The sequence below is a fragment of the Fundulus heteroclitus genome, chromosome 13 (assembly GCF_011125445.2).
Source record: "Fundulus heteroclitus isolate FHET01 chromosome 13, MU-UCD_Fhet_4.1, whole genome shotgun sequence".
In the NCBI taxonomy this organism is placed as follows: Eukaryota; Metazoa; Chordata; class Actinopteri; order Cyprinodontiformes; family Fundulidae; genus Fundulus; species Fundulus heteroclitus.
In genome coordinates, this window is record NC_046373.1 from 38,376,584 (window position 1) to 38,386,957 (window position 10,374).

The 10,374-nt window shown below is 50.6% G+C and overlaps 1 protein-coding gene across 2 annotated transcripts; it reads right to left on the minus strand.

Annotated features, from left to right (window-relative positions):
- Positions 1–3,880, minus strand: LOC105917388 (UPF0500 protein C1orf216 homolog). 2 transcript variants are annotated; one of them, XM_036145706.1, is made up of 2 exons: positions 3,103–3,176; positions 1–1,503 (listed from the first exon to the last, which is right to left on the minus strand). In XM_036145706.1, exons 1-2 carry the CDS (start codon positions 3,105–3,107, stop codon positions 561–563), a joined length of 948 nt encoding a protein of 315 aa, XP_036001599.1. In that variant the 5' UTR covers positions 3,108–3,176; the 3' UTR covers positions 1–560. The 2 variants fall into 2 exon arrangements, 1 of the variants encoding a protein (XP_036001599.1); XR_004932362.1 differs by having other exon boundaries at positions 1,393–1,503; positions 3,163–3,880.
- Positions 3,881–10,374: the final 6,494 nt, after the last annotated feature.

Here is a 10,374-nt window from a genome sequence, read left to right on the forward strand (position 1 = left end):
TTCTGCTGACGCTTTATTCTGAAGGGTCAGGTGCAAAGAGGTTAAAGCAGAAAGGACAGACGCACAATCACTGATTTAATGTCGACGCCGTCATGCCACCATGCTGACATCGTCACGGTGACGTCACCATGGTGACATCATGGAGTCAGGGAGGTCGTCCTGCAACTGGCGGGTTGCCGGTTCCATCCCCGGCTCCAGCTGACTCAGTGCTTCTGTCCTGAATCACCTGCTGGTGGTAATCAGGTGGTCAGGAGGTCAGGTGGTCAGGTGGTCAGGTGGTCAGGAGGTCAGGTGGTCAGGTGGTCAGGTGGTCAGGTGGCGGCGATGTGGGGCGGCCTCCGTCGGTCTGGGCCAGGAGGCGTGGCTGCTAGCAGCTCACCACCGCCGGGGTGTGAACGGGTGGAGCGCTCCGCCATGGTGGTGTCATGGCGTCGCCACATTAAATCAGTGCTTTAGGCGTCGGCTGCTGTCATTCCAGCACATTTACAGAGACAGAAAGCTGGACTGATGAAACAGAACCATGATGATTATAACGTATAATATTAACACGGAGGGCCTGCCTATGATTGGCCGACGGCGGTGGCAGCGGCTCCCATCCGCAGCAGCTCCTTCCTGTGGGTCAGAATGACGTCGAAGCTGGACTGCAGCCGGTTCTGCTGCTCCTGGACCCGGCCCTGCAGCGTGCGGACCCAGCGGATCAGCGCCAGCCGGCGGTACATGGTCAGCTGCACCTGGTGCTTCTCCATCTCCTGGGCCTTGAAGCGCTCGCGGTCCCGCAGCGTCCACACGGCGTCCATCAGCTCGGGCAGCTCGCCGTCGGAGTCTGAGGATTGGTTGGCGCCGCGGTCACGCTCCTCCTGCAGGTTCTCCAGGACGCCGCCGGTCGGCTTGGGGCCGAAGCTTCTCTGCCTCACAGCGGCGTCTCTGCCGGTTCTGGCTCCAGCATCGCGGCTCGCTTTAGGCTCCCCGACTCCGACCCGGTCCCAGCCCCCCACAAGCATCGCCTCGCCCCCGCTCTCCATGTTCAGGGAGGAGACGCTGCCGCCGGAGCGACAACTGAACTCTGACTCCGAGTCGCTGTCTCCCCATTCGTCGTCCAGGTGGCCCTCCTCCTTCCTCTGACGCTCCTTCTTCTCACCAAACGTTCCTTCCTCTTCCTCCATCCTCCATTCCTCCGCTCCGTCAGGCGGCACCCGTCCGTACCCGTCGTCCCCCGGCTCCACTTCAGGGAGCGGCTCCAGGGGGCTCCAGCAGGGCAGGCGGGAGCGCGGCGACATGAGGCCCGAGCCGTCGCGGCCCAACGTCAGGTTCCGGGGACGAACCGGGTTCCGGTTCTCGTCTCCGGCTCTCCTGGGTTCTGCGAAGCCTTCGTCGTTGCCGCCTGGCAGGAAGTTGAAGTTGGTGTCTTTGCTGCGCAGCGAGGAACCGTTGGTGCCGCCTCTGAAGGCCGAGTTCAGATGTTGGTCCTGATGGTGCAGCATCACTGACCTCGACTGAGACTCACTGAAAGACACAGAGACACAACAGAACCTGAACACCGAGCTGCAGAACTTTCAGTTCCTGTCATCCGTTCTGCTCGTAATCTGAAGACCTCATGGACCCTGACCCTCCAGAGCTGCAGAAGGTCTCCAGAGCTGCTGGGTTCTCCAGCAGCTGCTGGGTTCTCCCTGCGACCTGAAATCATGCTGGTGGAGCAGAACTTGGAGAGGTTTAACTAAACTTTGGCTCAAACACCGTGACTGAGAAGAAGGAACCCTGACGGTTCTTCAGGCCGACATCTAGAACATCCTGATCCATCTTCACTGGACCTGCTCCATAGAATGTAAACCAGAACCACGGGAACATCAGAGCGTTCCCCCACAGAACCTCTGACCCACTGATCCCACATTCAACCTTAGACCTTAAGGAGGCCGTGCGTGTCACAGTAGACTCCGCCCACACCTGACACCACCTCCACCTGAGTATTCACTCTGTTTCCTGCCAACCTGCAATTAAAATGTTTAAGTTTCCACTATTTCATTTACAGAACATGGTGACGGCTTAGACCAACAAATAGGACAGAAAAGCTCAGCGTGAATAAGTATTCACCCCCTGCAGTCAGCATCTGGACTCTGGATCTGAGCACCAGAACCACTGTCGCCTGATGTGGGCCCAACAGGAACCAGGATGAGGAAGTCAGTAACTTCCCCTGGAGGCGGTCATAATATTATGCCTGATCTGGAAGGTTCCAGGTAGAACCTTTCTCGATGTTGGGTCTGAACGCTCCAACGGAACCAGAACATTTTCTGGACGACCTGCTGGGAAACAATGGTGAGCCTGCAGGTCAAAGCTTGAAAGGTTCTGACTCAGGACGGAGCGTGGGTTCTGTGGTGTCATTGGTTCTGTGTTCTTCTAAAGAGACCCGCTTAGAACCGGGTTCTGTTTTCCCAGTGCTCTGGAGCAAACCCAGAATTCAACCCTGCTGTGCTAACTCAGCAGCCGGTCCAAATTCGATCCAGAACCAGGTTAGCAAAATGTCCCAAACCCAGCATCGTAGAACGATTGGACGGAACCAGAGAGTCTGGAGAACTGAGCCAGAACAGGAGAGATCACAGCAGGTCTGGACCGAACCGCTGATGCTCAGAGTAGCAGCAGAACACCGCGAACACGACCCAACAGAACATGAGCAGCAGCAGAACCGGGTCAAACGCAGTCTACACGCACGCGCACTGACGCGGGACCGCGTTAAATTAACCTCCGGCCGCTTCTTCATCATCATCATCATCCTCACATGGAAATGTGTTTAATCCCCCCCACAGGCAGCTGTCAATCACCCCCCCCCCCCCCCCTTCACGGTGCGACAGTAACCGAGTCGGCAGTGCGCATGCGTTGATGATGATGATGATGGAGGGATGCAGCTCGGTGCGCTTTAATCCGCAAACGCGCCTCTGGTTCTGCGGCTGAAATGCGCCAAACGGCGCAGAGCTGAGCGCATCACGCAGATGAGAGCAGAAGCGGGTCGGCTCAGAGTTCTGCTCCTCCAGCAGAACATCTGCTTGTGGTTCTGGATGGTTCGGCAGAACGAGGCAGAATGTTCGGCTTGTGCCTCCTTACGTAACTCACCCCATGGCTCCTCTTCCTCCTGCTGCTCCGACCCTGAGAACATGTCTGCCAGGTTCTTACCTTTTCTACTGGGTTCCTGTTCGCTGGAGCCGCTGCTGGACGCTGCGCCCTCCCAGTTCCTCCTCCTCCTTTGGTCCTCCTGGCTGATGTTTATCTGCCTCTTCCTCTCCTCCTCCTCCTCCTCCTCCTCCCCCTCCCTCTGTGTGACTAACATCCTGCTGGGCTGGGAGGAAGAGAGAACAATGCAGGACAGAGAGTTTCTGTTTGGAAGCGTAAACACAGTTTCAGATCATGTGGGGAAAAGCTGAAACTCTGATCGGGTTCTACAGGTTCTACTGTGAGGAATGGATCAGAACCAGCAGCTCCTCGGTGTTCATCAGCCTGCTGGCTCCAGGAGGAACTGCTTCTGGGAACAGCCTCCGCAGTTTGAACTTCATGTTAGCAGGATCATCATTTTCTTCAACATATAAGAAAAGGAAAAACAAAAACAGTAAAATTCAAATAAAACGTTAATTTTTAACCCATTCCTTCTCCAGCACCACTTCCTGGTCCCACAGAAACTTAATTATAGTATTTTACTGGAATAGATTCATCCAGTATATCTACAGCAGTGCTGCTCATAATGCCATGTCATGCAAACATTGGTAGTTTCACTCAGAAGTGCTGATAGTAAGTAATTATTATGGTTGTGGTAAAGGAGGACGAGAAGCTTTAATGAATAATGTTGAAACGTGCTGCAGCAGCACAGTATCACAGGGACGGGGAACAGTGTGGGAGGAAAAATGGATCCAAAGAGAAGAGTTCATTTTCAAAATTTTTTATTTCTATAGCACCAATTCATGAAACACATCATATCATCTCAAGTCTCTTTCCAAAGTCAGCTTCCATCAGATCCTCCAGGTTGGTGAGAAAGTTTCCTCTCTAAGGAAACCCAGCAGGTTGCATCAAGTCTCTCCAAGCAGCATTCACTCCTCCTGAAAGAGCGTAGAGCCACAGTGGACAGTCGTCTGCATTGTTGATGGCTTTGCAGCAATCCCTCATACTGAGCATGCATGAAGCGACAGTGGAGAGGAAAACTCCCCTTTAACAGGGAGGAGAACCTCCAGCAGAACCAGAACCAGGCTCAGTGTGAACGCTCATCTGCCTCGACCCACTGGGGCTTAGAGAAGACAGAGCAGAGACACAGAAAGCACAGAAGCTCACATTGACCCAGGAGTACTTTCTATGTTAGAGAAGACAGAGCAGAAACACAGAAAGCTCAGAAGCTCACATTGACCCAGGAGTACTTTCTATGTTAGAGAAGACAGAGCAGAGACACAGAAAGCACAGAAGCTCACATTGACCCAGGAGTACTTTCTATGTTAGAGAAGACAGAGCAGAGACACAGAAAGCACAGAAGCTCACATTGACCCAGGAGTACTTTCTATGTTAGAGAAGACAGAGCAGAGACACAGAAAGCTCAGAAGCTCACATTGACCCAGGAGTACTTTCTATGTTAGATGGTAATAGAGGATGATCTGCCTCCCCTGATGATGTCACAGTTAACAGAACGCCAGACCAGGTGTACCTTCTATGAAGAGAAAAATGACAGAGAACAAAAAGTTAAAAGCTGAAATAACAAACAATGCAGATTGGAGAGCAGTAGGAGAACTCAGCAGAGAGAGAGAAATAGACCCTGATGTCCTCCAGCAGCCTAAGCCTATTGCAGCATAACTATAGAGGTAGCTCAGGGTAACATGAGCCACTCTGACTAGAAGCTTTGTCACAAAGGAAAGTTTTAAGATTAGTCTTAAAAGTAGACAGGGTGTCTGCCTCACGGACCAAAACTGGGAGTTGGTTCCACAGGAGAGGAGCCTGATAGCTAAAGGATCTGCCTCCCATTCTACTTTTAGAGACTCTAGGAACCACCAGCAGACCTGCAGTCTGAGAGCGAAGTGAAGGTCTCTGGAGACTGGAGGGGAGGGGAGACCATGATCTGCTCCAAAGTTTGCCTCATGGAGTGAAAAATCAGAGCTTTACAAGTAGTTTTTGCCTCAGCATGACGAGAATGACGAGGAGGATTTTGAAGTGCAATACCGATGATTTTAGATCGCAGCGAGATTATTTCTTTAGTTTATCGAATAAAGCCTGTCTTGTTCTGCACACACACACACACACACACACACACACACACACACACCCTACTGAGCATGCTCAGTGTTTCTGTGACCTGCTGGGTTTCCTTAGAGAGAAAACTCCAACCTGTCTGGAGGATTTGATTGAACTGACTCAGGAAAGAGGCTCAAGATTACATCTGTGGTGAATCGGCGCTATATAAATAAAACTGAATTCAATTGGTCTGGTTCTAAAGAACTCTGGACTCCGAGGAATTCAACCAACTGGATCAGAACCAGAGATCCTCAGCCAGCAGACGCCTCAACCACAGAGTTATCTCTGTCATAAGTATAAATATCTAAGGAAGGCGTCTCAGTTTTAGAGGACTTCTTTAGATATTTAGACTTATTTTTGAACTTTGTAGAAACTTATTTTGATATTTTATTGAGTTCTTGTTTAAAGACCTTAACCAAGTAGATAGGATGTATAAGACATATTAAAGGTATTTAATAAAGATAATGTGATGTTGTACATTGCTGCACCAGGGACAGATTAGAAATCAGCCATCCTGCTTTTCACATCTATGAAATTAATAAACTCTTAAAGTGTTTGAATGAAATATCGCAAATAAAATTCATCAATCTGTTGCATCAAAGACGTAATTTTCTAAAGGCGATAAAGTTGAAGATAACAGAGAAGATAAAGTGAATTATTTAGAAAATATGATTTTGCTCGTCTGGAATAATTAGAACATGAGAAGAAGAATGTTGGACATAAAGTGTGAAAGCAGAGAGCTGCATGAGGTCAGCGTTTCCACTGAAATCTGTTGTTTTGGTGGAAAACTTTGTTTGAATGCTTCTTTGTTTGCAGAGCGCTGTGGTCGCCACGTGTCCCAGTAGCTCATGATGTTCTGTCACAGCTGAGCTCCAATAAAACCAAAAATGTTCTGGATCTGATGACCGGCTTCTGATCGTCAGAAAAACATGAAGTTCTCAGAGAACATCAGAACACGGAGCTGGAATCAAGATGTCCTCCGTCACTCTTTGACACTCTGAACCTTCATCAGAGTGATGCTCTGAACACACTGAAGATCTTTGATGAGCGGTCATGGCTGACCTTTTTGACCTGGGGAGTAAACATCTGGTTGACCAAACTGGCCAGATGTTGTCCAGAGGAAAGACGTGCAGATTTGGTCAGCCGTTGTCTTTCTCGGCTCTCGGCTTGTTTTAGATCTAATTCTTGATTTCTCATCATTTGCAGATAAACTCTGGAAACAGATATAATTTTACCCCCAACAGAGCGGCTGCTGTCAGGATTTCTCCTGAGCTCTGGAACAGCATTACGAGTTCCCCTGCTCTGCTGCATTCTGGGAAATGTAGTTTACAATCAAAACAAACAATTAAAGCGTTCAGTGAGGCTGCAGACATGATCAGCAGGTTACTCTGATTGAAGCGGAGGCTTGGAGTGTTTAGTAGGTGTTACCCACAATGCAACAGTGGCAGGTAGCACCATGCAGAATGTGCAGGAAGGCTGCAGGGTTTGCTGTGTGTGGTATGCAGAGAGGCTACATCAGACAGATTTAACAAGTTCTCAGTGTCTCTCATCCCTCCTGACATGTTGTTGCTGCTGGCAGGAAGAATGCACCCCCCCCCCCAACACACACACACACACACACACACACACACACTTTTATCCCTTTTCTCCTTCAACTAAATTCCCATTCAAGCGCATCAGCTGCCGGCGTCCTTCCTGCCTCCCTCATCTTCTGCAGTAGCCCCAACGCATGAAAAATACATCAAACAGCAGCCGGAGGCCTCGTCACAGTGGAGCGGCTCTGCCTCCGTCTGAGGGGGAAGGAGAGGAGGACAAGTTGTGTCTGCAGAGGACGGCGGCACAGAGACGCAGCCAGCTGTCCTCAGGGAGGACACATCACTGTAATGTCAACATGGCCGCCTTCTGACGCGCACGCAGCAGCAGAACCGTTCTGAGCTGGACTGCAACCTGCAGAACCGGGCCTGGGCATCCGTCTGCACAACCAGTGCCCACTGGCTGCAATCTGGTAGAACTGGTGCCGCCTGTCTGCATTGTTCAGAACCGGGCCTGACCATCTGCATGCTTCCAGAACCAGGCCCCGCAGCCTGCAGAACCGGGCTCAGCAGTCTGCAGAACCGGGCTCCGTGTCATAGCCAGGCACTGCGGACCTGCGGCGCGCTGAGAGGCGAGCAGAACCGATCCAGAGTGAATATTGTGACGTGTCGGCGCACACAGCCCTGGGTGCTGCAGCTCAGCTCCTCCTCACTTCTTCCACTCTGGCTCTGAATTCATGGGATCTGTGTCCTCTGGATGTTTTTGGTGCCAGAACGTGTAACCTTCGTGGAGTCGGAGCGGAGTGCACCAGGAGTTCAGGGGGGGTCGGCCGCTCGGCTCTGACCTCCTATTTACTTCTCAGGGGTTAAAGCAAGTTGTTCAGGAAGCTGCAGAGCAAATGTTCCTATTAAACTCTAATCAGAGTTGATTTGATGGCCCCCCGGAGCCTTCATCCAGCAGAACGGCTGAAAAACGATGATGGATGCGGCTAAATCCTATCTGAGCCTCTTGGAGCCGAACTGAAAGCTGAGAAGAACCGTGGCACCAGCGGCACGCTGCAGGCGGGGCCCCTGCTGACGCTGGCCCCTAATGATGCATAATGGGGCCTCCTGCTAATCACCGTGGCTCCTAATGAGATGGAGAGACATGAAAGGCTCGTTAGTGGACCGCAGCTTTAATGCCGGCCTATTATTAGCCACTTACAGACTCATTAGTCTCTGAACTGCGATTAGGCTTCGAAACAAGAAGTCCGAAGAGTGAGAAGAAACTCTGGTTCTGGTTCTGGTTCTGTGGGCCCACACCATGAAGCTTTACCTGGAAGCTTCTTAATCAGCAAAGGAAGGATTCGGGTCTTCTCGGTGCAGCTTCATCCTTCAGGAGAACTGGGTCAGAACTCACGGCTCCAACATGGACCGGTTCTGGTTCTGGACGAGAAAGGCTTGGGAAAAGATGCAGTTTGGGTTTTTACCGCTGGCTGAACGTCTGAGGAGAACACCTGCAGATGCAACGTATCTCCAGCTCTGAAGAGAAGACCTGAACCAAGTACGTGAAATCGGGTCGCATCCAGAACCAGGAGCTTGCAGAACTTTCCGGTTTCCTGAGTGATGCAGGCGGACCAGCTTCATCCGGTCCGTTGGGCCGGAGAACAATCTGAGCTTCAAGAAGCCGTTCTGGATCTACTGCTCCACCTACGTTCCACCTGTGGTCCGCAGAACTGGACCAGGACCGAAAGAACCGGATCCTGGATACCAGCAGCTGAGACGAGCCTCCTCTGCAGGGAAGGCCTGCTGCTCCTTCATGAGGCAACGGAGGGAGGAGACCCGGGTCAGAACCAGGACTCTCTGGCCTGGGAGCACCTCCAGATCTTCCAGGAGGTGCTGGACCGTGACCGGGGAAAGAGGGTTTCAGCCCGACCCAGATCGGTCCAGAACCGCCTCCATGATGTGAGGCTGTGAGAACAATCCTGACGCCTCCTGAGAGAACGGGTCGTTCAGAACTCCAGCCTGGTTCTGGCAGCTTCCTGGTTCCTAACCGCATGGAGCTTCGTGGACCCAGGCTGCTGCTGGACTCTAGATGGTGGAGGAACGAACCGGGAGAGTCTGGTGCCGATGACCCGGACCGGCCAGAACCTCTTTGGGCTGGATTAGAGCGGAGACTGAAGCCTGGATGATGTTTGACGCGTCTGTGAGGTTTGGCTTCCACGCACCAGGAAGACTCCTAATGGCGCCGATGGTCCCACGAGGAAAAACATGGCGGCTGAGCGAGCGCTCATGGCGGAGGATTAAAGGTATAGACGTCTTTATGATTCGGCCCAAAAAGATCAACAAGTTAACAATTCCTGGACAGAAATGACTCCTGGGAGAAAGTAACAGGGTTAAATGTGATCAGCTGTTTCCAACGTAGTGGTTGGTTTATGAGCGCCACGCTGCCCCCTAGAGGCTGGGAGAAAACTGCAGACGTCTCATTTCCTCTCAGAACGAACCTGTGAGCATAAACCAGCCATGAGCTATATAATACATATAATATATATGTATAATATAGCTCATGCTGGTTTATGCCACTGAGCTATATTATACATATAATATATATGTATTATATAGCTCAGTGGCATAAACCAGCATGAGCTGGGCCTTCTGGTCCGACACCAGTGTCTGACCTCACTGATGCCACCAGAACCGGTCCAGAACCTCATGGACCACCGCCACAGAGGCGCTGAAGGAGTTAGGAGGTCTCTAAAGGTCTCCTGGGCGTCACGGCAGTGAATACTTTAACACAGCCAGAGGTAAAGGGAATTATCTGATTATATTTACTCTTAGTACAAAGAATTTAAAACTTTTCACAAAATCCCTGAAAAGTAACAGTTTATCTTTGTTGTCCATGAAATGAGAAACAGCCCAGATTGCTTTTTTTATACCATTCGTCCATAAATATGGATTTATTACTCAGAATGTATCTATTATTCTAGACAGGAGTATTATGGGGTGTAAAAAATATGTTTCCAATAAAGAACCTGTTTATGAAAATCAGACAGTAAGCCGTAAATTTATATTATAAAAGTTGGATTCTTCCAGTTTTTATAAACACTAAATTGGGTTTATATGACCAAACTGAAAGATTTATATACTTCAACCATTTAAGTTTTAATACAGCATTCATAACCTCAGAATCTTTGGCATTTCTTCATAAGTTTTAAATCATGTAATTTTTCCTTCTGTAATGACTTTTATTCTTCCAAATAAAGTTAAAATTTAATTTAAGGTCTTTATCATCTTGGTTATTGGCTGAGTGACACCAAATCACCGTTTAACCCTTCAGGAAATATTCTGGCTGGAGGCGGCCCGGCGGGTCACAGCGGTACCGGCGGGTCACATCGGTACCGGCGGGTCACATCGGTACCGGCGGTCCATGTGGACAAACCCAGAACATCACAGGGAGCAGCAGAACCTCAGAAACGGACCAGACTGACCGCCTCCTGGACCTTCAGCACCATCGGGTCCAGCAGAACCAGACGGAACCAGGAAGCCTCCAACGGGCCCGGTTCTGCTCACTTGAAGCTGCTGCAGGGGAACCTCAGTCAGAGACCGGACCAGC